This window comes from Lontra canadensis, unplaced genomic scaffold (genome assembly GCF_010015895.1).
Source record: "Lontra canadensis isolate GAN:19392208 unplaced genomic scaffold, GSC_riverotter_1.0 scaffold4, whole genome shotgun sequence".
In the NCBI taxonomy this organism is placed as follows: domain Eukaryota; kingdom Metazoa; phylum Chordata; class Mammalia; order Carnivora; family Mustelidae; genus Lontra; species Lontra canadensis.
This window is the reverse complement of record NW_022630998.1, coordinates 19,866,131-19,892,653: the sequence shown is the minus strand read 5'-3', so window position 1 is coordinate 19,892,653 and position 26,523 is coordinate 19,866,131. Positions and strand designations below refer to the sequence as shown.

Sequence of the window (26,523 nt, the reverse complement as noted above, 5' to 3'; positions counted from 1 at the left end):
AAGTGGTGATGCCAAATAAATTTTGGTTCCCAGACTTCTTAGTTTGAGCTCTCTAATGAAATTTGTGGGGAAAAAAAAAAAAACAAAACTTTTCTTCTAAGATTGAAAGAAATAGGTATTTTTATAAATAAGCAATTAAAAATGACTTTTTAAAATACTTTTCTTCAATACTCTGCCTCAATTGTTTCTTCTACACTTGATTTTTCACAAAAAATCCTAAAATAGTCAATCCTAAAATTTGACAATACCTTGTTAATTTAGGTATTCAAATTATTTTGATCTTTTGATTTTATCTAGTTTTCTCTGCATATGTATAATGTATATAAATTATGTATGTATATATCCACATACATTTAGCTTTTGAATCAAGGGAGTAAAGCATTGATGCTTCCTATGTGTAATTAAAGAAACTCTAATACGAAACAGCGGGAAAGGCTTGTGGCAAGAAATGACATATTGCTATACCAGTTCCATGTTGAAAATCATCAGATGATAAAGTATGAGATTGAGATAAACTCTTCCACATGTTATACTCACTATACTTCATTCCCTTGTGTCCACATCCCCAGTGGTAGTCTGGTCTCAAACCAGTCTCAGCTACATGAGTCATGACTCAGAGCAGATCTATAGAAGTCCTAGTTCATCCCCTCCACCCATCCATTCATCCATCCACCAATCCATCTTGCCGGACAGCCTGTCTACTATGTATTAGCCATCATGTTAGCACTAAGCGTACACAGCATTGTAAAGAGAGTCCTTGTTTATAAAACTTAAAGAAGGTTTGACAACCACCCAAGAATCTCAAACATAACGTGTGCAGTCTCTGGAGAAAGCAGATCAAAATGTACCCAGTTGCAAAACAGACCTAAACTCCTACTATTCATTCAATGTCCTCCTTCCCCAAAGAATACGTTTCCTAAGGAAATGTTTTTGGAGTGTACAGAGAAAAGGAGACGTGACATTAATCTTCCCTCAAGACACAAAAATTTCCACAAGCTTTTCCAGAACTGTAGAAGTTGATTATGTGTACACTGAAAGCTATCTACTCCACACCTAAAAAAAAAAAAAAAAAAAAATCTTTTCATATTGCTGAAGACCAGGATCACCATTATGGAGATCTCTCCATTAAGGAGAACTCTCCATTATGTCTACTCATTCTAGACCCATTTTGCAATATTGCTGGTCTCATTTTAACATGAGTTCCTGAGTAAATTTAATATATTTCTGGTTCATAAAGGCCTGGGTTTCACTAAGAATGAGAACGTTGGAGTCATCAAAATGATTAAGTGCATTGACAGTAAAAAGATTTATTTTCCTCTATATGGCACACTGTAACAGCCAATTCCTATTACTGGGGTCAAGTGATTCTAACTGGTAGCAGAGAACGTAGTCAAGTAATGTGGCTCTGAAGCCTGACAGCCTTGGTTCAATTCTGGTCTTTCTACAACCATTTGTATGATCTCGGGGATGAGTCACCTAACTTCTAACTATCTCAGTTTCTCCATCTTTGATAGATGGAGAACAGGAATAATAACAGTGCCCAAATTTCATAAGGTGGTTTTAAGAAATTAATTTAGATAGTTCTTAAAAAGGTATGATACAGCCTGAATTAAGTGTTAGCCATTACTGTTACTTTTATCTTGTACAAAAACACTTGTGGGGTGAGGGATCTAGGACTTGATTTGTTACTTTTGGGGATGCTGTAAATTGCTGGGAATAAATATTCTTAATCCCATTCTACTAGTGAAATGACTCAAACAAAGGAAGACCAAGTGACTAATTTTGAGCATCTTTGCTAAATTGATATGGAATTAAAACCCCAACAAACCAACTCCAAGCATTCTTCCTTGGGCTTCTCCTAAGGGGATGTTTTACAAACCTTGGCACTTATACCAATGGCACATTGACAGATGCTTCAAATGAGTTCAAAGTGCTTCACCCTCCTTAATGTTCACAGGATCATTAATCAATATTTACCAAGTACCTATGGGATATGTGGGATGATTGTCTGGCTTTCCTGTGTTTCCTGAGCCTTGTAGACAGAAAAACAAAATCAAAAGAAGACTGTTACCTCCAAAAGCATTGGAGGGGTCAATATCGCAGAGAAGTATTGATTCCTACCACTACACTCCTAGAGCCCAGGGCTCTGTCCCTTAAACCACACACACCATCACTTTGCATTTCTATTTAGCAAAGTTTTTAAAGACCTTTACCTCTCTATCCCATCTATTTTTCTTTGTTTCCTAACAATTATATAGCAGACTCATATAGTGCTAGGAATCAAAATAAGCAGTGAACTTTATTCCAAGCAGGACTAGGATTTGTTCATAAGATAGCATGATGATAAATTTCACTTATTTACTGAAGCTGTAAGTTGGAGGATAGGATATGCAGATAGCATGTATCTTTCATAGGAGTACACTTTTACTAAACAAAATGGTGATTATATATGTTGGTTTTGGGGGGAAAAACATAACTTTTGTTAATACCACCAACACAACAAATTTTTTAATTAATCTGTGTTTCGATCTAAATACTAAGAGGTTTTAAAGAAATTTTTTTCTTTATAAACTCACTGTCTTCCTGGGTATAGTAAGACATATGTCATTAACTTTTGTAATTTGAAAAATCATCTTTCTCCCATCTCATGTCCCTGAGAAAGAAAAGAGTTTCATAAATGTAAAACAGCCAGATCAGTTCTAACAAAAATGGTTGTGAGTCTTATTGGCTGTTTAAATTTTCCTAATCTCTTTTTAAGAGTAAGTGTCTGGAGAATCTCTTTTTGCTAACCACCTTCAAAAAACATCAAAACCATCTACCATACTACCTATAACTTTAAAAGCTACAAAATCTACCCCTGTCCAATATGCATGTATACTTTTATGAGTACAAGGCTTGGACACTTTGTGGCAGAAGCTAAAAGACTGCAAGAGTCAGATGTTATAGTCTGAGAATCATTCCAAAAAAATTCATGCTCTGTTAAACTAGATCCAACAGAGACTCCTCAACCCACGAAACCTATAGACAAGGCCATATGTCTTCTGCAAAACATTCTCCAAGGATATAGCTTCCAATAAAAATGTTCATCTATATTAAAAAAAATACTATTTATTGTTTAAAAAAAAAAAAAACCTAATAGTGTAACTCAAGAAACAGCTAGGCTGCTGATCAATTTCTAGCTAACTGAGCAGACAGAAAGACCCAGGTTTGGATTTTGACTCAGATCCCAGCTTGAGTGAAGCAAAGCACCTTTTTAACTCTTGTGGATCTTACCTCCCTTCTTTGTGAAATGAGAATTTGTGAGATGACCTCAAGTTCTGTTCCAAAAACACAATTCTGTGTATCTCACTTAGTGATAGTGTTATCTGTAAGCTCTATGGAGTTTACAAGGACTCTCACACCCACAGTCTCATTTGATCCTCAAACCTGATTTCCAGAAGTAGGTGGAGGAGTTAGCACTGCCCCTTTTTGCCAGCAAGCGAGCTACTTTTGATATCCAGCAGGATTCACTAGAGATAGTAGGATCTAAAGCATCTTCCAGAAAGATTTAGTTTTCAGGAGTCGGAATGAATACTTTATAATTTTTTTTTTTTGGAATTGTCAAAGCCTTACTTAAAAGAAAAATCTTTAAAAACAAAGAAAAAAATGTCATGCTTTGTCCTTCTACTGATCAGTCCTCAGTGGAGGGACATCATGTTGCTTTTACGTTGAAAATTAAATTTAGTTGCTACTTGATAAATCTCTTTTGAGTGAGGACAAGTTTCCTTGAGGTATGTGAAATTTTAAAGGAGCACCAGGACTGAGGTAAAATTGATTTTTTTTGGGGGGGGGGTTTATTTCCAGAGCTCATCCTTGCAAAATATTTTTATATAAATTGGAAATTAACCAGTAAAGTAGTTTACAAAGAGGAGAAAATGGAGGCTTTTATTACTGAAAAAGAAATACTCTGAATCCAGAGTGGACTTCTGAGTATCTCTGATGATTTCAAAAATATGTGTTTTCAAGTTTTCAAAAATATGTGTCACACTTTACAGCTAATAAAATACAGCAACAGATGTGGAATTATTTCACCTTCGCAACCAATCCTGTAAGGCCAAACGGTTTTCTTAACCAAGCTCCCAATTATTCTTCACCTCAGAGGGCAAGGCATTTCCTGAGTAACTAAGATCCACAGGTTATAGAAAGACTTGTTTCAGTCATCTATCTGGCCTCTTTCCTCATCAAACCCATTTTGATAGGTTAGAAATAGAAAGAGTACATTATGTGTGTTTGTTTTCTTTCCTTCTCTTTCTCCATGCATTTCCCAAACCCCTTCTGGAAGTGTAAAGAATATAGCCAAAGAATGGGGACCCCAGCAATGAAGGCGGGGAAACAAGGTGCCTCAGTTATCCAACCAGGTAATTACCAGCTGACTGAACAATGTCATCAATAACAAAGTCCATATTATAATTAGAGCAGACTGTAAAGACTTGATTTCACAACATTTGTCGATCTGAGTTTTAATTCATAATAACAGTTCGTGTCGCCATTATAATCCATATTTAAGAATCTGAAACTATGCAAAGTGTCATAACACATTTCTGTCTTGAGGTAGATGCAGTCTATTCTTTCTGTGGACATTTAGTAATTCTCGTACAGCATACGGAAAAATTCTCAAGCAGAATTCTCAACTAACCAGAATAGTTCCCCTTCTTCCCAGGCAAAAAAAAGGGGGGGGGTGTGTGTGGAGAGTTTGATACAGATTTGGCATCAGGACATTCTATGTATAATAGTTTGGGTTTTAATCTTTTGGGATATGTGCCTTTTCACTATGCAAGTTCCAAAGTCTCTCACAGTGCTAAGTAATTTCCCTATTATTATTTTCTCAATTTGGAATACCACCTTCAAAGATGTCTGGAAGTTGGACTTTCTTCCTTTCTCTCTCTCTCTCTCTCTCTCTTTCTTTCTTTCCTGATTTGTTCCTGATTTTATTAGTTTATTTGATGGAGAGTGAGAATGAGGCAAGTGGTGGTGGGGAGAAGGAGAGGGAGAAGCAGGCTTCCCACCAAGCAGGGCAAGGAGCCAAGGATGCAGAGACTGATCCCAGGACCCCGGGATTATGACCTGAGCCGAAGGCAGATGGTTAACTAACTGAGCCACCCAGGTGCCCCTGGAAGTTGGACTAATTTTAATTTTGCCTTCAAAGAAGAGGAAAACCACATACATTCCAACAGTTCATTGACCCCCAACCTTTGTGAAAACATGAATTATTCAATATATACCTAACGAAATGTAATTTCTACATCAGAGTTAGAATCAAGCAATTTTGTAATGAGTATAATTTTGAATAGAAATGAAACAATCTATAAGCATGACAGTGGATCCATCAAGAAGAAAGTAGTCTAATGCGAACTCATTAGTATCTTACAAATTCACAGCTATTCCCAGCTCAAAATCAAATTAACCTTTTCTACCTCGAGAGAATTCCTAGGCCTTAAATATGAGCATCCAAAGTTTTGTGACACCAGACACCCACAATCAGTTCTGATTTGATGTCATTTCTTTCATCAATAAAAAAACAAGACAGCCTTCTTGTCATTTGCCCCAACCTCTCACAGCAGCAAGCTTTAAGAATTTGAAAACAGACCAATCATTCACTTTTCTAGCCACAGATTCTTCTACCCATATAATTTGGATATGACTGTCTCTAAGAGCAACTGAGGAGCTTGTGATTTAACATTTAATCTAGCTTGGGATAAACTCATACACATTTTAAAGCGAACAGAGCAATCAGAAGTTTATGAATATGATGGCCTTTCACTTATACAGAAAAGGCCAAATATGAAAGTACAAATGCTCTCATTATTTCTCAACTCTAAACTTCCTAATAATTATTAATGCCACTTCTTATTTCAGAGGAGAAATACAGTTGCAAGCTATGGTTATTTAGACTAAGATCCAAACATAATCATATGAATTTCATGCATGTTTCACCTTTAACTGAGATCAGAGAATAGGAAATAGGTAGGGAAGAGGCTGGTACTATCTAATCCTTAAAAAAAAAAGAAAAAGAAAAGAAAAGAAAAGAAAAACTGAAATGATAAGAAACTACGAGAATGTTTCCGCCTCTCAGGTATTGCATTCTTTATAAGAAACTATTACAAAGGATCCTATCAACCTATTAAATTAAGTATCTCGCAAATGGATTGTGCTGTAAGTTTCACATGACTTGCGTTAGAATCTCAAATGCCACCTTCAGTACTTGTGAGAAGGCATTTTCTGAAGCATAATCACATACGAAAACTGTCACGTTCATTCCAGGCTGACCCGATGCAATGAGTAAAACAAAACGTGGAACTTACCTTATTATAAACAAATGGCAAATTGCAGGCACCTTTGAGCTTGCAGGTGTCTAGCATCGTTGATTAGAAATAAACAAAACATCTTTCATTCCAGTGAGACAACTGCATATTCAGACTTGGCTCTCCCTCCCGAATCCTTACAAGAGAGGCTGCTCCCCTCCAAGGACTAGTAACAGCCTCTTTTTACAGAGAACACTTGCTGCTCTCAACTGCAGCCACTTAGAACGAAAGTCAGAGGAACCCGTGCTGCTTAAATACCCTGGCTTCACATTCACAGGATATGACTCAACTCCCTCTCAAACCAGTAAGGGTAGTGTTTCTCCTTGCAAAACTGTCAGATTACATAACGAGCGTCCCATCTGCGGCAGAAAACTGTTTGCAAACTAAAAGGCAAACGTTTCAGCTCGTAAATCAAAGGTGCATTTTCAAAGTAATTAACCCCTTCCCCCTGGCACAAGCCCCAAGTGGGAATGGGCATGGCAGGGCACAAAGAAAACTCTTGCGCTTGCTCTCTGCAAGGGAATGAATGTAATGTTGTTAAGTGCATGTGAACTTGGTATCATCGCCCTGGCAGAGAGATAGCAAAGAGGCGCATGGAAGTCACTGCCATTCCCGTCAGTTCAAAAACAATGTGTAGAACAAAACTCTATTTTAATGTGCAAGAAATGGCAGTTCTATACAACACAACAGAATCTCCTTCACCAAGTAGAGGATGGAAATAGATCTTGGTGGTTTGCTGTCGCTGATTCCCACAGAAATCCTGTCCCACGCTGTCATTACCTTGTGAAGCTTGCTCTGCCTACCTCTCCAACTCAGAGCCCTCCTTTATCTGTTTTGTGAACATTTCTAAAGGAACATGACTAATGACACAACTCCTTTAGTAAATGTGGCAATTTTCTGTGCTTTCTCCACCACCCACCACCTCTTAACTCTGAGCTGTGTTAAGCTTGATCACACATTGAATTATTATATTTATACACCTTAGTCAATGAATATTATAGACTTAGATCCTTGAAGAAAAATCTACTATATAAATTCAATTTCCACCGGCATGATCGAGGACAGAAAGATGAAAAAGCACATGTCATTTATAGCAAATTGAAATCACATAGACTAGGACTGTGCGATAGACATATAAGATAACCCACATACATCATTTTGAACTCTTAGTGGTTAAGAAAGTGAAGAGACATACGTAAAATTAATTTTAATAATGCTTACCCCAATGTATCTACAATATTATAATTTCATCACATAATCAACATAAAAATTTTTTATTATTTTACAATTTCTGTTCTAATCTTAGAGAGCCAATGTACATTTTACATTTATAGCATATTTTAATCAAACTAACAACCAATGGATGCTCAATAGCCATATATGGCTAGTGGCTACTGTAGCTTGCAGCACAGGGCTAGAATTTGGGGTTCACTCTTCATCTCCAACTTGTACTTCAAACATTCTCTCTTCAGATAGGTCTTCCCTTACCACCTTAGCTGAGATAACCTTCCCTAATGACTTTCCACATCATGATGCTTTTTACTTCCTCCATACTGAGCACAGCCTAGAATTTTCTCCTAATTCATTCATTTACTTTTTTATAGTCTGTGGTCCCTAACAATATTGTTAAGAAATGTGAGGGCAGAGACCTTGTAATTAATATTTTATCCCCAGCTTCTGGCATGGTGATGAGTACATAGCAGAATTTCATAAACATTGTTTAATAAATAAATAAATAAAATATAGAATTTAGGCTACAGTTTGGCAAATAATACAATATTTTAAAAGGTATTCTAAGACAAGGTATTTATTGGGATGCCTGGGTGGCTCAGTTGGTTAAGCGTCTGTTTTGGGCTCAGGTCATGATCCCAGTGTCCTGGGATCAAGTCCCACATTGGGCTCCTTGTTCAGTGGGGAACTTGCTTCTCCCTCTGCCTGCCATTCCCTCTGCTTGTGCTCTCTCCCTCTGACGAATAAATAAATAAAATCTTAAAAAAAGAAAAACAAGGTATTTATCATAGAAAAGATATCACTGAACTTTAAGCAAATGTATTGAATGACACATTCTAAACAGGAAAAACTACATCTTTTTCATGATGTTAATGATCTTCGACCTATAACATGCTTCACTTTCATTTACAATAGTATAAGAAACATGCTTGTTTCATTATACTAGCAAAGATTTGGAAAGATACTTATAAGACTACTTTGGTCCTTTAAGATAAATCAGGATACCATTAGGATGTCTATTCATCTCCTACCCACAGAACCATAAAATATTATCTATAGGACATTTGTAGGAGACACTGGTGTATTTGCCTGGCATATGTTCCTCCTCCTTCTGGTATCATCATCCTGATTTTTATTTGGCAAGTCACCCATATGTCCGTTCCTTTCAATGCATACCATTTGGGTCATGCTGACCTGGCCCCGGAAGTGGTCATGTGACCCAGGCCTGACCAATGAGTGTACTATCCACAGAGTTTCAGTGATGGGGTCAAGGTTGGACACATAACCCAAGCCGGTCCACTGACAGTCAACACTCTACTTTGGCTGCTAATGTGAAAGAGGTTGTTAAGTTCATAGAATGTAAGCCTAGAACTGCCAGTTGACATATGTGCTATAACCTGGTATGCATTGCCTAAAAATGAATCTGATAAAGAGAAAAAAAAAGTCGAAGATGTGAAAGGCAGATTCCTGGTGCTATTTACTTCCTGGATCTGGCCATGCCATTAAGCCACATCTGCTCTCTGTGCAACGATGGATATACTAGAATATTCCCTGCAGTACTGTTTGCAATGTGAAAAAAGGGAAACTTTGCAATGGGTCATGGAGAGCAGAAGGGTTAGATAAAAAAATGGGGACACTATACTAAGGAATATTATGAAATTATTAAAAAGAACTATATTATCTAGTTGGGCTGCCCTGCAAAACTCCCTAAAAGACATTATGTGAAATGACACGTTGCAGAAATATACATTATCCCAGTTACAGGTACATGAATTTTTACATGCAAATTCATAGAAAAGAACCTGGATGGACTGTGTACCAATTGTGGACAAGTCATTAATTCTGGGAAGGAGGTTTGAACTAAGGAAATGATGAGTGACAAAGACAGATCTAATCATTTAGTTCAAGGTATTCCTTATTTCATAAATCTTACAAAAATAAAGTCACGTATTCGGTAGGTAATTTGAAAAGAACATGCTATTTTTTACAACCAAATCACAATTTGATATTTTATATGTCTATATTTTACTATATTATTCTCACTCTAAGTGGCCTACTCCTCTCTATTATTATTTTTAAAATAATGTAACACAAGTAAAAGTGCTCTTTTCTACCTCACTCTGTCTTTTGCTATTTATTATGTTTAAATTTAGGATTTGTGTTTTTTAATTTAAAGGTCCACTTTTTTCAGTTATTTATCTCTATTTCTTGAGTCAGAAATATGGCAAAGAGTAAGTGTTCCTCAGTCATTACCCCTGAGGCCTTCCCAGACATAATGTCAGATTGCATAGCAAAGGGGGAACCCAGGAGAACTCCTATTTCTAATGAGCACTTCTGCTCAGCATTTCCAAAGCATCTGCTGGGTGCCTGTATTGTGTTACAAAGTAAAAACAAGAAGCAGTCCACTCAACCAAGAAATATACAGTCTAATTGAGGAAGAAAAGTTATAGCAGATGATGATGATGATGATGATGAAATGAAGAAATAACCATGTGCCGGAAACTGTGATAATTCATTATTTAATAGTAGTTTAAATAAGATGGAGTAAAAGCTGCTGTAAGAGATATATACAAGGTGCTTCAGAAGCAGAGAGAAGAGAATATGTGATCACCTTGTACCCCAAAGATCATTCAAAACATGAGATGTTTTGAGGTAGTATGGACCTGAGAGGTAGCAAGATCTAGACCTGATGTTTCTATGTTCCCAAACAGATCATGCATAAATTAATACTAATTTAGTTAGAAACTAATAGCAATTAAGGTCTGGGTTATTTGTTTGAAAAAAGTGCTTCCTTAGGAAACAGCTTCATTTTTATAATCAGTGATCTGATCACATAATGACATTTTCTTCATTCATTAGAGACAGAGTTAAAAAAAAAAAAGGCCAATAGTTGTTAGCAATCCTAAGAAATGGCACATCTACTTATACGAGATTATTAATAATTTATAACACTGAAGTTAAAAATAAACTCTTGTTCCTTGAAGAAATCCACTGGTGAACACATTTTTGTTTGGGCATCTAAATGTATGTCTTCTGCAAATACAAATGTTCGCATTCTGTTTCTCTCAGTCTAGGTAATATCTATGCTTCATTAAAAAGTACAGAAGGGGCGCCTGGGTGGCTCAGTGGGTTAAAGCCTCTGCCTTCGGCTCAGGTCATGATCCCAGGGTCCTGGGATCGAGCCCCGCATCGGGCTCTCTGCTCAGCAGGAAGCCTGCTTCCCTTCCTCTCTCTCTGCCTGCCTCTCTGCCTACTGTGATCTCTCTCTGTCAAATAAATAAATAAAAATCTTAAAAAAAAAAAAAGTACAGAATATGAGAGTACTCAATATTCTTCACCTAGGAGGAAGAAAATACTGTTTAGCTAGAAAGAGAAAAGGCTGGCCAGCAGCATCCCGAATTTCCTGAGGAATGGTTAAGGGTATCGCACCTCCTTGAAGCTATGAATTCACTTCACTGTAACCCAATAGGGCTTACCAACTAAAATGTGTTTTTAGCACTTGAGGGTGACAGTGAAATGAATCTGGAAATGAGAAAGTAAGACTGTTGTCTGAGAATTAAATGAGAAAGTAAAAATAGAGTAAGTCAGAGCATACCTAAATGAGGGCAACTTTAAGAGTCAAAATGATGCAAATTCTTGCCTAAAGGCATTCCTGGTACAAGCAGGTAATGCTGCTCAGTGCCAGGGACCTGGTAGGGACCACAGTGAAGGGAATACAGAGCAGGCCTCAAGCCTCACTCAAAGGGGACAGTCACCGCTCAGCCCCAGGGAACTGACTCAATGGGGAGAAAGTCCAGGAAGGCCAGACCTTCTTCAAAAGAGGCTAGAGCTCTGGATGCTTAAGTGAATACTCCTGATTTTTAAACCTTACCCTCTATAAGAGAGGAACAAAAGCTTTAGAAGGCCAGATGTGCCCCAGAGACTCTCAGTCTTGGACCCTCAGGCATGACAATAATCTGACTGAGCAAAGCAACTTTATTAACAGAAAAACAGAGTCCAAACCAAAAAAAAAAAAAAAAGAAAAGAAAAGAAAAGAAAAGGTGCAAAGCAGTCTCAAAAGCAAGCACAGGAAATGGCTGTTCAAACCCTGAGAGAGGGTGCTCTGGGCTCATGGGATATCCCTTCCTCCCAAGGATTTTCCCCTCTAATCCCAATAAACCTGAGCTGAGGAATAAATTGCCCTTCTGATGCCATGCTCCCCAAGGGGCTTTCTGATTGGAATGTAGCATCCTGTCAGCCTTCAGGAAGAACTTGCTGGAAATGTGAGGGACTTGACGGGCAACTCAGTCGCTAGGTCCTCATTACAAATTAAAAAACTGACAGCCTGGGGAGAGACATATCCTGTCTCCAGGCACAAACAGGCTGGGTGGGAACATGAACCGCCAAGCCCGGGAGTTTCACTTCTTGGAAACGGAAACACTGGCTTTCTGATCCTGTACAGAAGTCGTCAGAGCTTCAGTACTATGAGCAAAGCTCTGGGGGACAGATGGGCTCTGGAACTGCTGACCAGTGTGGTTTCTAGGCCCGCAAGGCTTCAGGCCAGACCACAGAGAGTGGCAAGTCCACCTGCAAAGTCCACCTGCAAAGCCTCTCAGGACCCTAAGTAATTCATCTCGCAGCCTCGCTTCCCCTATATTCTGCCCCAGTGGTCATCCCTTTTAAAGGATCCCTATCTGGTTCTCAGAAGATCTAGAAGTGACCCAGAAGTGTGATGCGAAGAATTAAAGATAAAACCCAATGAACACAAAGGGACAGAAAGTTCATGGCGGCAGGGGCGGTGGGGGGTGGGAATCAAGGGAGGGGGAGGGGAAAAAAAGGGAAAAAAATTTTAAAAGATCATAGGAATTAAAATATTTGCAATCACTGATGTTAGGAAGCAGACGCTGGGCTCTGAGATTGCCATGTACTATCCCATGAAATCCTGAGAAACTGTGAGGCAGGCACTACTCTTGGCAATTGTTCTGCTTCACAAAGGAGGAAACTGAGGCCTAATGAGAAAGTCACTTGAGCACGCTTAACACAGCTAACAAGTGGTGGAGTGAGGGTTAGAACCTGTAACCTCAAACACTACACTATGTTGTCTGAATATTTTATCACTCTTGTTTTTAAACACTAAACATACATTTTGCACTTTTTACATGCCAGACACTGTTCTAACTACTTCACCAATATTAGCTAATTACTTCCTAATAAACTTATGAATTGGGCACTAAAACATCCCTGTTCTGAAAAGGAAACTGAGTCAGAGAGGAGGTAAGAATCTTTCTCAAGATTATATAGCTGGCAGGTGGCCTAGCCAGGATTCGGACCCAGGTTGTCAGCTCCAGGGCCCAGCTCTGTCTCTAAGCTGCCCTCACCAGGCTGCCCGGGAAAAACTGGTAAAGATTCCAATTTTAAATATTCATTTTAGTGTTATTTTAAGTGCAGTTTTTCAGGAGGGTGGACAGAAATACTGAGGAAAGACACTGCTTACATTTTTATTTATTATATACCAAATAGAAAAACTGCAATTCTTTTGTGTTTAAGAAACACAGGGCAAGTAAACACCACAGCAGACGACAGGCCTGGGTATGATTATTCTTAGGAGATACAGCCAAAGAGGGTAACAAATTAAATGCTACATCTCTTTCGCCTCACTACTATAGAGGGAATAAAGGGATACTTCTTGGGAAGTAAAAATTGGAATACTTTTGAGAAATGTAAGATGAAGGAAATATTTCAGAGTTTAATTTGAAGGACGTTTTCTTTTAGAAACAGAGCAAGTTTAATATGAGAATAAAAATTCTTTGAGCATAGGGATGCCGGGGTGGCTCAGTGGGTTAAGCCTCTGCCTTCATCTCAGGTCATGATCTCAGGGTCCTGGGATCAAGCCCCACATAGGGCTCTCTGCTCAGCAGGGAGCCTGCTTCCTTCTCTCTCCCTGCCTGCCTCTCTGCCTACTTGTGATCTCTGTCAAATAAATAAATAAGTAAAATCTTTGGGGGAAAAAAAAAGTTCTTTGAGCTTAAAAAAATTGATGTGTTTACTTCCTACTTTACTTTAAAAAAACAAAAACAAAAACCCTAATGTGTATTTTTGTTAAAGAAACTATGTACTTTGTAAAACAAAAAACTCAAAACACTACGAAGAGTATTAAGCACAGTTTAAAAGTTCTTGTTCCTGCTTCCCCATTACCTAAAGCTGACCACTCTTAGTTTTGCGATTTCCTCATTTCCCAAGCATATGTGATCATATATGTGATATAGGCACACACTTTCACACCACAAAGAGAAATACTCTTTCCATATTATTCTGTAACACTCTTCTCTCTGAACATAATTTCTCTTTTCATGGCAAGATATACACACATTTACATATATGTTTATTTTCTGTGTATTATTTTTACCATTTTAACAATTTTACTTATTTTTTATTTAAAGTATAGTTGACATATAATATATTGGGTTCAATATTGGTTTCAGGCATGCAACACACACAGTGATTCCATAATTCGATATATCACTCAGGGCTCACCATGATATTACTACAATACTGTTGACTATATTCCCCATTCTATACTTTTCATCCTCATGACTTATTTATTCTATAACTAGAAATCTGTGCCACTTAATCTCCTTTGCCTATTTTGTCCATCCCCCACCCTTCCTCTCTCTGGTAACCATCCAGTTTACTCTATATATGTGAGTCTATTTCCACATTTTTTGTTATTATTGTGTGTTTGCTTATTTGCTTCTTTTTCAGATTCCACATATAACTGTAATTATATAGTTGTCTTTCTCTGTCTTACTTCACTTAGCATAATACCCTCTAAGTTTATCTATGCTGTCACAAATGGCAAGATTTTAGTCTTTCTTATGGCTGAGTAATACTTCATTTTACACACACACACACACACACACACACACACCCCATATCTCTTTTATCCATTCATCTATCAGTGGACACTTAGGTTGCTTCCATATCTTGGATATCGTAAACAATGCTGCAATAAACATGGGAGTGTCTAAATCTTTTTGAATTAGTATTTCTGATTTCCTCAGGTAAACACCCAGAAGTCAAATTACTAGATCATAGGATATTGTCGTTTTTAATTGCTTGGGGAATCTCCATACTATTTTTTATAGTAGTTGCCCAAATTTACATTCCCACCAACAGTGCACAAGGTTCTCTCTTCTCCACATCCTCGCCAACACTTGTTATTTCTAGATACCTCCTACTTTAAACCAAACTTTCCATTCAACTTAAAATGCAACTTTCAGATCCATAAATTATAGACTTTTATTAAAAATTTTACTTGGGAATTGATTTGTTAAAAATAACTCCCTGTGACTCATACTGTAAATGTGAGGGGAACTTTTTTATTTAAATAATAAGAAAAGGCCTTCATTGGTTCCTATAACAATTAGACAATCCAATTTAGACCTTCTGAGCCAGGGTCTAAAAAGTTAGCTCCATCCTGAATCTAGGTAGCCTGTTTTTAAGTCCTGGATCTGTTTTGTTTCCCTACAAGTCTCTGTTGTTTGATTCAGTTCATAAACTCTTTCCAGGGACCATCATCTTGGAGAACAGAACATGCTACTCCACCAGCTCATAAAACAGCACTGAACAAAAAGGAAAAATACCTACAAACTTTTCTTTCTTTCAGCTATCTATTCTCCCAAACAATCCAAACTTCTTTGCTCAATACAATTTACATGATCTGGTAAGCAAACATAGCTTATTTCCCTGGCAATACTCCTTCCTCATCCTATATCTGAAAGTTCTCAACACAGCCCCCACTCAAATTGGGCTTGTTTGAAATTGTATTTATCACTGCCACTCTCCTCCATGCCTCCTGTTCCTTTGTGTTGCGGAAAATCTGAGGTGACCGAGGAAACCCAAACGGCACCCGGAGAGATGGGAGAACACAGCTTTATTAACGCTAGCGGGCTCAGTGGAATCGTTCCCAAAGACTGACCACCGGACAAGGTTAGGATTGCGTTTTTATGGTTACAGGCAATGGGGGATGGTAACAGGGTGTTTTCGAGGTCTCTCAAGGCCCAAAGGCTTTCCAGGCTCTCAAGGCCAAACGGCCCTTTCACTTGGAAGTATAATCTATGTGGAGGTAAGTCAGGAGAGTGCTAAATCACCTAGGGAGCTGTTTCACTTTCTTTTCTTATTCAAACAGGAGTGGGCACCTGGTCTTTTTCTTCTGTCTCAGCAGGAGCAATGACTTGTTATCTTATCTTAGTCAAATGGGATGGCTATTTGGTCTTTCCTTGGCCCCAGCAGGAGCAAACGGAAAGGGGCTGGAGCCAGAGTTTCTATCCGCCTCACTTTGCTCCCTTTACCACCACAAACATACTTTCTTTAGTGCCTCCTGCCTTTTGTCCTTAGAAGACTAGGTTAAAAAGCAAACAAAAACAAAAACATGTGCTTCTTATTCTCAGCCTCTCCACACAGTAAACAATTCTCAACTTGAGAAATGGCTTGAGGGCAAAGAATAATCCAGAGCTGAATTATAAAATCCTTTGTTAGGAGTTCAGAGAAGAATGGAAGGCAGTGGCTCCTAGAACTTTTTACATACACAAAGACCCTCTAAGCCTCTTAAGAGTAAGCTTTCCAAATCCTCTCCATTAAAGGACTGGGCTTCTGTGAATCATGAGAATGTTATCTTGAGGTATTTCATTGGGATCTGAAAGTAGAGAAAAAATACATTTGTGTTTGTGGACTCATAGGAAACCCACAAAGGTTTTAAGAGAATTGTTCTGGAGTAGGAACCACCAACTTGGATTAAAAAACTGGAGATAGTACAAAATGAAAAGTAGACTTTGAACCCCCAGGACTATAGACAGTAAACAGGCAAAGAGAGAAGGCTATTTAGTTGCAAATAAAGCCCTTCTCCCCCCTCCCCATCCCACCCCCAATACCATATAAACAGAGATTCAGAAGGCAGAGCCAAGAGCCAAGAGCCTACAGGGTAAAAACAAGAGCCAGGAAGGACAATTCCCAGGAGCAGGACTACACCCTAATGAAGAAACTGGCATCATGAACCTGGCTGGATTTCTTGATTGTGGTGGGCCAGCGATTGCTTTGAGGCTCCTGCTTTCCCCCCATTTTAAATGGGTGAGTCGATAGCAGTTTACCTATGTATGTCCTGTCACTGAAAGTTGGGTTTTATGGGGAGTGGGGGAGATGGTAGGTAAAGGGTACAGAGTCTCACTTATGTAGGGTAAATGAGTTCTGGGGATCTAATGTATAGCATGGTGACTACGGTTAATACTATGTTGTACACCTGAAATCTATTAAGAAAATGTATCCTAAAATGTTCTCACCGAACACAAAAAGTGATAACTGAGAGGTGACAGATATGTTAATCAAGTTGGTTGTGGTAATCATTTCACAATGTATACCTGTGTCAAAGCACCATACTGCACACCATGAATATATATGTAATTTCTATTTGTCAATTATACCTCAATAAAACGGGGGGAAAAAAATCTTTCCTATTCCACATGCTGTTCTTGCAATGCGACTGCATTCCTCCCATCAAGAGATGGTGGGAGGTTCCTTCTCCTTGAACAGAAGTAGGACTATAGCAGAAATGAAGTTATGTGACTTCTGAAGATAGGCCATAAAATCTGGCTCATAATCCATCTAGTCTCCTGAAGGGCTTGTTCTTTGAATCCAGCTACCATGCCATAAGAAGCCCAAGCAGCCCATGGTGAGGCTCACATGGAGAAAAACTAGGCCTATAGCCCCAGCTGAGCTCCTGGCCAATGGGCAGCACCAACTTGAACAAACCATCTTGCAAGTGGATCTTCTAGGCTCCAACTGAGTGATGTTGCAGGGAACGGAAACGACTTGATCTTGCCAAGCTCTGCCCAATTTGCATGTCAATGAACAATATAAATGACTGATGCTGTCTTAAGCCACTAACCTTGGATCAGTATGTTGTGCAGCAATATATAACCGAAGTACCTTTTTATTGCTTTCCTTGCATGCTGCCTTCTATTTCTCCTCATTTCCCATGAATTTTCTAGAAGATAAAGCTGATCGAATTATGGCCCAGATTCCACCCCCAACTTTTTTTTTTTTTTTTTTTGCCATTAGGATCTTTGCCACTAAACTGTAATCACTTTGAGGTCATGAACAATTGCTTAACTTTATAGTCGCATTAAACCTTTACTGAATAGGGCACCTGTGTGGCTCAGGTCAGGATCCCAGGGTCCTGGGATTGAGTCCCACATCAGGCTCCCTGCTCATTGGGAAATCTGCTTCTCTCTCACCTTCCCCCCCCAACTCATTCTCTCTCTCGCTCTCAAAAATAAATAAAAATACTTTAAAACACACACACACACATTTACTGAGTAAATCTATTATCAAAATGTTTTGTTCCTGTAAGTTCAATAGATCTAAACTGGAATCTTGACTTATAACATGTAAATTTTGTGAAACTGAATTGCCAAATTAATATTGTTGAATTCTCTCTTGCCATTTGCGACGGTGTGGATGGAAGTAGAGGGTATTATGCTTAGTGAAATAAGTCAATCGGAGAAAGACAACTATCATATGATCTCCCTGATATGAGGAAGTGGAGATGCAACATGGGGGGTTTGGGGAGTAGGAAAAGAATAAATGAAACAAGATGGGATCGGGAGGGAGACAAACCATAAGAGACTCTTAATCTCACAAAAAAAACTGAGGGTTGATGGGGGGAGGGGGTTTGGGAGAGGGGGGTGGGGTTATGAACATTGGGGAAGGTATGTGCTATGGTGAGTGCTGTGAAGTGTGTAAACCTGGCGATTCACAGACCTGTACCCCTGGGGCTAATAATACATTGTATGTTAATAAAAAAATATATTGTTGATTTCTCTTTAATGAGCATAAGGGCAAAAATTTTAAAGAATTCACTTTCCAATATTAAAATAATATGTGCTTACAAATCAAGAGATATCCTTGATGAAAACATCTTATGACTAAGAAAATATGGTGTGAAAAATTGACACATATTTCTTTAAAAGCAAAAGGTAGACTGTTTTGTCTAAACCTTAGCAGTCTGATTTGGTTAAGTCCAGAAATAGTTTTGCTTTATCAAATAAAAGTACAAAATTATAAGCAGTTCTTAATATCATACCAAGTTACATATTTATTTTTACCATTTCTAAGAATTTCCAAATTTTATGTTAACATAAAATACTTTATATTTTTTTCTGAATATTCCTTTAGTCCTTCTGTTAGTACACAACTACTCCCAAATTCCCTCTGTAACAAATTCTTGGTATTTGTACTTTTTTCTTTTTTTCTTTTTGCATCCTAGTGATTGCTTCTTCTGAAGGCAGACTGTTTATTATTTATGTTAAATTTTTATAAAACCCACTTCCTCCAAGGCGTGTGAAGTGCTTGACATACAGAGGATTTTTTTGTATTTTGTTTGTTTTAATGAACATCTTCCAAGCCTTGAAACGGCAAAGAAAAACACCACCAAAGTTAGAGGAAAGGATCACAGAGCAGGGGACAGAGCAGCAAGGTCAGAAGTAAGTAGGAATTGGTTTATTTATAGAATAGTGAGATCTCAGGGAATTGTGAAAATAATTAGGTTCAAACCACAGTCAACTTTATAGTGCTACCCTTGGGAAAGGAAGGTGTGCTGATCTCTCTTTTTTTTTTTTTTAATTTTATTTACTTATTTGACAGAGGGAAAGAGATCACAAGTAGGCAGAGAGGCAGGCAGAGAGAGAGGAGGAAGCAGGCTCCCTGCTGAGCAGAAAGCCTGATGCGGGCTGATCCCAGGACCCTGAGATCATGACCTGAAATGAAGGCAGAGGCTTAACCCACTGAGCCACCCAGGCGCCCCTGATCTCTCATTTTTAAGTTGACTGCAGGATCCGTAGTTCCACGCTACCTTCCTTTAGCCAGTCTCTTCTTTGTGTGTCAAGATAACTGATTAGAAATTAGAAATTAGAAATAGTAGTCCCTGCTCTTTGTATATTATGCTGGATTTGGACAAAAGTAAAGGCAGAAACAGACTAAAATCAATGAGTTTCTCATTGATTTATTGAAGAAATTAGTTGATATATGACTTGGGGAGGGGACAGTGCATTTGAAATAAAAGGAGGCACAGGGGACAGTGAAGAGACTTCTGGGGTTTCTGGTGATTAGACCTCTAAGAGGAAGGCTGGCAGGTCACATCCTTTAAAGTGGGATCTCAGACACTTTTGAATGGAGACTGAGAATTAAAACTAAGCTGCTTTATAAAGAGCGAAGAAAAGTGGTATTTATTACACACTGATTTTGTGGGCAAAGACTTCTTCAAAAGGGCCAGGTCTTTGGCAAAACGAATGTAGAACACTCAGTGTGCCATCTGGGCCGCACAAGAACTACCCAATATTTCCACTGTGCAGACTGTGATTTTCCAAGAGAAATGTTCAATAGGGAACAACCACAACAACAGCAACAACAAGCCCAAGTATTTCAGCAGCTTCTGTATGAGGGTATTAATGACCACATGAGAATTGGTGGGCAAAACACCAAAGAACTTTTTCATCCTTTGGAAGGCATAAGTGAAATTTTTTTCTTTTTTTTTTTTTTTTAAGATTTTATTTATTTATTTGACACAGAGAGTAAGAGCACAAGCAGGAGTAGCCAGTGGAGGGAAAGAGAGAAGCAGGCTCCCCAAGGAGCAGGAAACCCGACGTGGAACTCGATCCCAGGACTCTGGGATCATGACCTGAGCCGAAGGCAGCTGCTTAACTAACTGAGCCACCCAAGTGCCCCGGCATAAGTAAAATTCTGTTTTTTTTTTTTTTTTTTTAAGATTTTATTCATTTATTTGACAGATCAGAAGTAGGCAGAGAGGCAGGCAGAGAGAGGGGGGAAGCAGGTTCCCCGCTGAGCAGACAGCCCGATGCGGGGCCCGACCTGAAGACTCTGGGATCATCACCTGAGCCAAAGGCAGAGGCTTTAACCCACTGAGCCACCCAGGCGCCCCATAAGTGAAATTCTTAAGTGCATGTTCAGTTTGATACATTTACACGTTGCAAAAGGAATAAACCTCTTACAACCAATATAGCTTCAGTGAGAAACTTCCAAGAGCAGGGGTTATAGGCTACTCAGCTTCTGCTTTGCTGAGAGCCTTAAGGAAAAGGAAGACAGAGAACACAGGTGAAGCAAGGAAAGGGAAAGAAAAAAAAGGCAAAAACGGGAAAAGCAAAGAGTTGTCTCAAAATCTGCTTGAGATAATAGGTCTGCTTAAGAGAGTTTCCATAAATGGAAGAAGCTTTAATTCTTGCAGTATGCTAAAGCACAGAAGCTTTCAGTGTCTTACAGAGTTAGAGGAGATAAATGGAAGCAAAACTTCAGGAACAAAAGCTAAATACCATAAAAGTCCTGAAATCTCTTTTCTTATAAAGTACAAGATTTTAACTCTAAAGTCTTTTCATGAATACTGAATGGGGCAGAGAAAGAATCTGTTGAATCATCAAAATAATTCCCTAACCCATCAGTGAGTATTAATATCATTCTAAAATTTATATTACATACATTATTATTCTAAAGAGCTCTAATGGGAGCCCCTGGTATATAATTTTGTACAATTCCATTATGGTTCTTGCTTTTTCATGGTGTTTAAATGCATTATAAATGTTCAAACACACATATGTGGTAGGACTTGGGGTCTTCTACCATGATGGTAAATCATTATTTTTAGTAGCTTTTTCTCTGATTATAGTGGTAATTGATGTTTATTTTTACATATTAGGAAAATTCTAAAAAGTAAAGATTTCAAAACCTGTCTATAATACCAGCTCTTATAAATAACCGACGTTAACATATTTATGTCCTTAACGAGTATTTTTTGATACTTTGTGCCAGGTCCTTTGTGCCAGGTCCTTGTCTTAGAATAAAGACACAGTAAAATTTCCATCCTTCTAAATGAGAAGAGACAGAAAATAACCCTATTAACAAATAAATAATATTAAACACTAAGATATAACATGAAGAAAATAGATTAGGCTAATGTGATAGGGAATAAATGACAGGTAGGAAAAGGGAAGAGCTTAAGCTAGCAGGAAAGCCTTTCTCACTTTGACAAGGCAGCACTTGTGTGGAGAACCAACTGGAGATCAGGAAGCAAGTGTGGCAAAATCCAGGGGAAGACTGTTTTGGGAACATGGACCGACACAACTAAAGTCCCTGGGATAGAAATGATCTTGTGCTGTGGGAGAGACACAAGAAGGCCAGCGCATAGAGAAAGAGAGGCAGAGATGAGGGAGAGAATGCTGGAGAGTTGGGTGGGGTCCTCACGGTGTAAGTTCTTGGAAGCAATGCAAAAGGTATGCGAACTTTGGTATGATTTCCATCATGGGAGTCACATGACCTCTTTTAGAAAGAACACTCCTACTGCTACATGCGGGTTAGATAAAGGAGACAAAAGAGTAAACATGGGTGTACCTGTCAGGAGGTTGTTTCAGGATTCCTGTGGCTTGAATGAAGGTGTGCTAAGATTCAGGATGTGTTCTGGGCAAAGGGGATATAAACTGCTAATAGAATAGATGAAGTAAAAAGAAAAGAAAGGAATTAAAAAGGGGGAGATCAAAGATGATTCCTAGGTTTCTGGTCTAATGGTGCTTCTATTTACTGAGTTCTATTTACTATTGGTTCTCTTTACTGAGTAAAATGGTTCTATTTACTGAGTAGTGAAGTTTCATATATAAAGGTGCTTTTTTTTTAAGATTTTATTTATTTATTTATTTATTTATTTATTTATTTATTTGATAGACAGAGATCACAAGTAGGCAGAGAGGCAGGCAGAGAGAGAGGGGGAAGCAGGCTCCCTGCTGAGCAGGGAGCCCGATGCGGTGCTCGATCCCAGGACCCTAGGATCATGACCTAAGCCGAAGGCAGAGGCTTTAACCCACTGAGCCACCCAGGCGCCCCTATAAAGGTGCTTTTATCCCACAGTAAGAATACATTGTCAAAATTTTTCCCGTTTTTGAATAGCTGCTAAAAAGCTCAGAAAAACAATTAGTTTTAAATGATAGCAACTGGTATTTGAGATTTCTGACATTTTTCTTTATACAACTAAATAATTTCTGATTTCATTGTTTATTTAGGGTCCTATTTTTTAGGTCAATGCTAGGTTTACTTTTTTTTAAATAGTGTAATGTTATTTATTATAAAAAAAATGTTTGTTCCTAACCCAAACATAACCCAGATCCTGACACTGACCAATATTTATAGCCATTGGCCACATTTATTTCTTCTTTTGTTATGGCGGACTTAGCTACTGTGCCTTTTTTTTAAATATGTGTGTATCTGTGTTTTTCCCCATTAATTTAAAAACATATTTCTTTTAGATGTGGTATATATACATAATGGAATACTACTCAGCTATCGAAATAAATGAAATCTTGCCATTTGCAATGATGTGGTTGGACCTAAAGTGTATTACGCAAGCAAAACAAGTCAGTGAGAGAAAGACCTATGATTTCACTCATACGTGGAATCTAAGAAACAAAACAGAGGGACATATGGGAGGGGAAAAAAAGAGAGAGAGAACTAAACTATGAGAGACTCTTTAAAGGAGGTGCCTGGGTGGCCCAGTTGGTTAAGCATCTGACTCTTGGTTTCTGCTCAGGTCATGATCTCATAAGATCCAGTCCTGAGATGGGCTCCATGCACAGTGTGGAGTCTGCTTGAAATTCTCTCACTCCCTCTCCCTCTGGACCTCCCTTTGGTTTCTCTCTCAAATAAATAAATAAAATCTTTTTTTTTTTTTTTTTTAAAGAGAGAGATTCTTAAAGATAGAGAGCAAACTGAGGGATGATGGAGAAAGTGAGTGGGGGTTAGGTGGGGGATGGGTATTAAAGAGGGCATTTGATAGGATGAGCAATGGGTGTTATGTGTAAGTGATACATCGCTGAATTCCACTCCTGAAATCCACATTGCACTGTATGTTAACTAAACTGGAATTTAAATAAAGATTTTTTAAAAAATAAAAATACATTTCCTTTTATATTAAGAATAGTAACCCTTGGTCTGGATGTAATTTTGATTTGTCATTTGCCTTTCCATTTTGTTTTCTTATACAAGTAGTATACAAGAAGTATTTTTTTTAAAGATTTTATTCATTTGAGAGTGAGAGAGCATGAGATGAGAGGGGAGGGTCAGAGGGAGAAGCCGACTACCTGCTGAGCAGGGAGCCGGATGTGGGACTCAATTCTGGGACTCCAGGATCATGACCTAAGCCAAAGGCAGTCACTTAACCAACTGAGCCACCCAGGCACCCAAGAAGTATTTTATTTTTACACAGAAATTTATTAGTATTTTCCTACATGATTTTGTGTGACTATAATACCATCCTAATATTTTTGTACTTATCTTTTCAACCTACAAAAAACCCCACAAACAAAACAAAACAAAACAAAAAACAAAAACGGCAAAGTGACCAGATGAAGCCGTGGCATTGCTCATACGTGCATACAAACAGAAAAGAGTAGAAGGCTACAAACGAAACTGCTCAGGAAAATGGGGTTGCATTAGGGGAGGGGCAGATGATGAACTAAGTGTGGCTCCGCTAACAGCTGCGTGGACCTCCGCTCTCACTCCCGCTAGGAGTCTCCCTTTCCTCCTCCGCAAAGCAGGACCTGACCGGCGCTTGGCCCATGGAAGCTTTCTGAGCAATCAATCAGGTAACCTACACAAAGCGCATGCCCAGTGCCGGCATGCCCTGGCTACCTCATCAAGCCTATCTATGACTACTGAGTTTGCTGTCTTATTACCATAGGCATATATTTCTTTGGATTTACATACATTTCAACAAAGTAGGAAATAAATCTTTGAAAAATAAATTGTTCCTTGAATGCTATAAATACAGATGTTAGCCTTGAAAAGAAGCAAATTCTTCACCTGAATCTTTATGTTCTGTGCTTCTGTAATAAATCAAATAAATAAAATAAAAGCAGAGAAAAGGTTTCCCAGGTAGAAAGAACACTGAGTATAAATTTAGCACGTTGGGGACGCCTGGGTGGCTCAGTTGGTTAAACAGCTGCCTTCGGCTCAGGTCATGATCCCAGCGTCCTAGGATCGAGTCCCGCATCAGGCTCCTTGCTCGGCGGGGAGCCTGCTTCTCCCTCTGCCTCTGCCTGCCACTCTGTCTGCCTGTGCTCGCTCTCTCTCCCTCTCTCTCTGACAAATAAATAAAATCTTAAAAAAAAAAAAATTAGCACGTTGTGAAACAGTTGGACATATATATGGGATGGCAAATGCCAAATCTGACCAAAATACGATGTGCTGGGGACATAGCTGGATAGGTGGAGCAGAGTGAATGGCCAGAGGCGGGTCACGAAGGACCTCACATGGACAGCAGAGTTTGGAGTTCATGCACCGGCCGTGGGGAGCCACTGTGCCTCTTATTTGGAAGGGATGTAAGCGGCAGTCTTCTTAGAAAATAAAGTATCATTTAAGTAGGAGTAAGGAAACCACTTCCCTCATTCAGCTTTATCCAACAGTAATTTTGGGATGCCTTCCACAGATCACTGCTTCTCCACTACAGGCGAGTCCAAATAAGTTCCGGTTCCGGCTCGCAGAGGGTTTCTAGGTTAGTACGTAAGATAGCCTGGGAAGCAAAGGCTACATACAACTCAGTATACTAGGTTGTAAATGGGAAAGGAATCAAGTTCTACGTTATAATGGGACAGGACGACTAATTCTGGGAGATGGGGAGGGGCAGGAATGTTAAGGATAAAGCTTTTGGAGGTAAGATTTCAGTGAAATGAAAATGAATTAAATGAAAAATGATCCATCTCTGTCCATTCCTGGGATCTCCAGTTTCTCTACAGGCCACCCCTTTCTATAACCCTCTCCACCCTGTCAGAGTACCATTTCCATTTCTCTATCTGCTGCCTTCCACTGCCAATGTAAACACCTTGGGCACCAATTATCAAAGAACTAATGCAATTATTCATAATATTATATAAATTGGACCCAACAGTATTAAATCATAAACATTGCATATTTAAGTTTACCCCATTCCCAAGTTGCAGAAGGGAAAGTTGGCAACTTTCCCCTTTTATTAATGAGATCCAAACTTAAAATAGCTCTCCAAAACTCCTATTAACCGACCACATGATTCAGCAAAAATCCAAGTGGATTACTTTGAACCCTGTGGCTCTCAATTTCATAAGATTGAGATTTTTGTTCAATGTTAGATCACACATTAAAAGTCATGTTATAATTTATACCATAAAATTTGAATGTTTGGTAAAACAGAATCCATAGTGAAAACTTTTAAGTAGTAAAATCCAACATGAAAACCCTTAATTAACTTTTATTACTGTATGGGCTCTATAGCTTGTTCAGCACAAGCAACTGATCCCCAGGCTTAAGCAGCCACTGAAGACGGTGGCACGCAGTGACCCTTCATATGCGGTGCTCTCATCAATGGATCCATATTTTCAGGATTTATATTTGTGTTCAGTTTGTGTTCACCTACACCACAATGTGCACTTTTATTACATTGATTGTCTTAAATTTAGTTGCTCTGCCAAAGTCTACCGCAAGAACATGTATACATTGAAGAGTAGATAGTCTGGGTTTCCTTATAACACAAGAAAACTTTCTCAGCAGTTACCAAATTTATGACTAGTTTGGGAAAGTTAAACCATCACCTTCAACATCTATTGATCCTTTCTCGATTTCATAAAGCCTCTCTCATCAGCAGCACATTTAGATAGGCAGGGCTACAGATGAGATTCATATAAAATAATGTTCTTTTTGATGACTGAAATCCCCTCGGCTCTTTCACTATGATGTATTATGAAAACATTTATTTCTACATATTCATGTGCCCCATTGAAAGCTACTTCAAGTGGTACTAAAAACGGTTCCTAAAAATAGATTTGGAACAATATATTCCAGCATGCTGTATATATTCCATGTGATTTCATACTTGAATACTCTCAGTGAACGAGAG

The 26,523-nt window shown here is 38.6% G+C and overlaps 1 protein-coding gene across 9 annotated transcripts in view; it reads right to left on the bottom strand.

Annotated features, from left to right (window-relative positions):
- The window catches only part of MCTP1 (multiple C2 and transmembrane domain containing 1), a 519,900-nt gene that overhangs the window by 338,739 nt on the left and 154,638 nt on the right, over positions 1–26,523 (bottom strand). Inside the window, exon 1 of one of the 9 annotated variants that reach the window (XM_032846362.1) lies at positions 6,342–6,600. The exons of the other annotated variants lie outside the window; for them this stretch is intronic. Within the exon in view, the coding sequence (XP_032702253.1) occupies positions 6,342–6,398 (57 nt within the window). The 5' untranslated portion in view covers positions 6,399–6,600. Of the gene's footprint in view, positions 1–6,341; positions 6,601–26,523 lie in introns of those variants that run through there. 9 annotated transcript variants of the gene reach the window in all.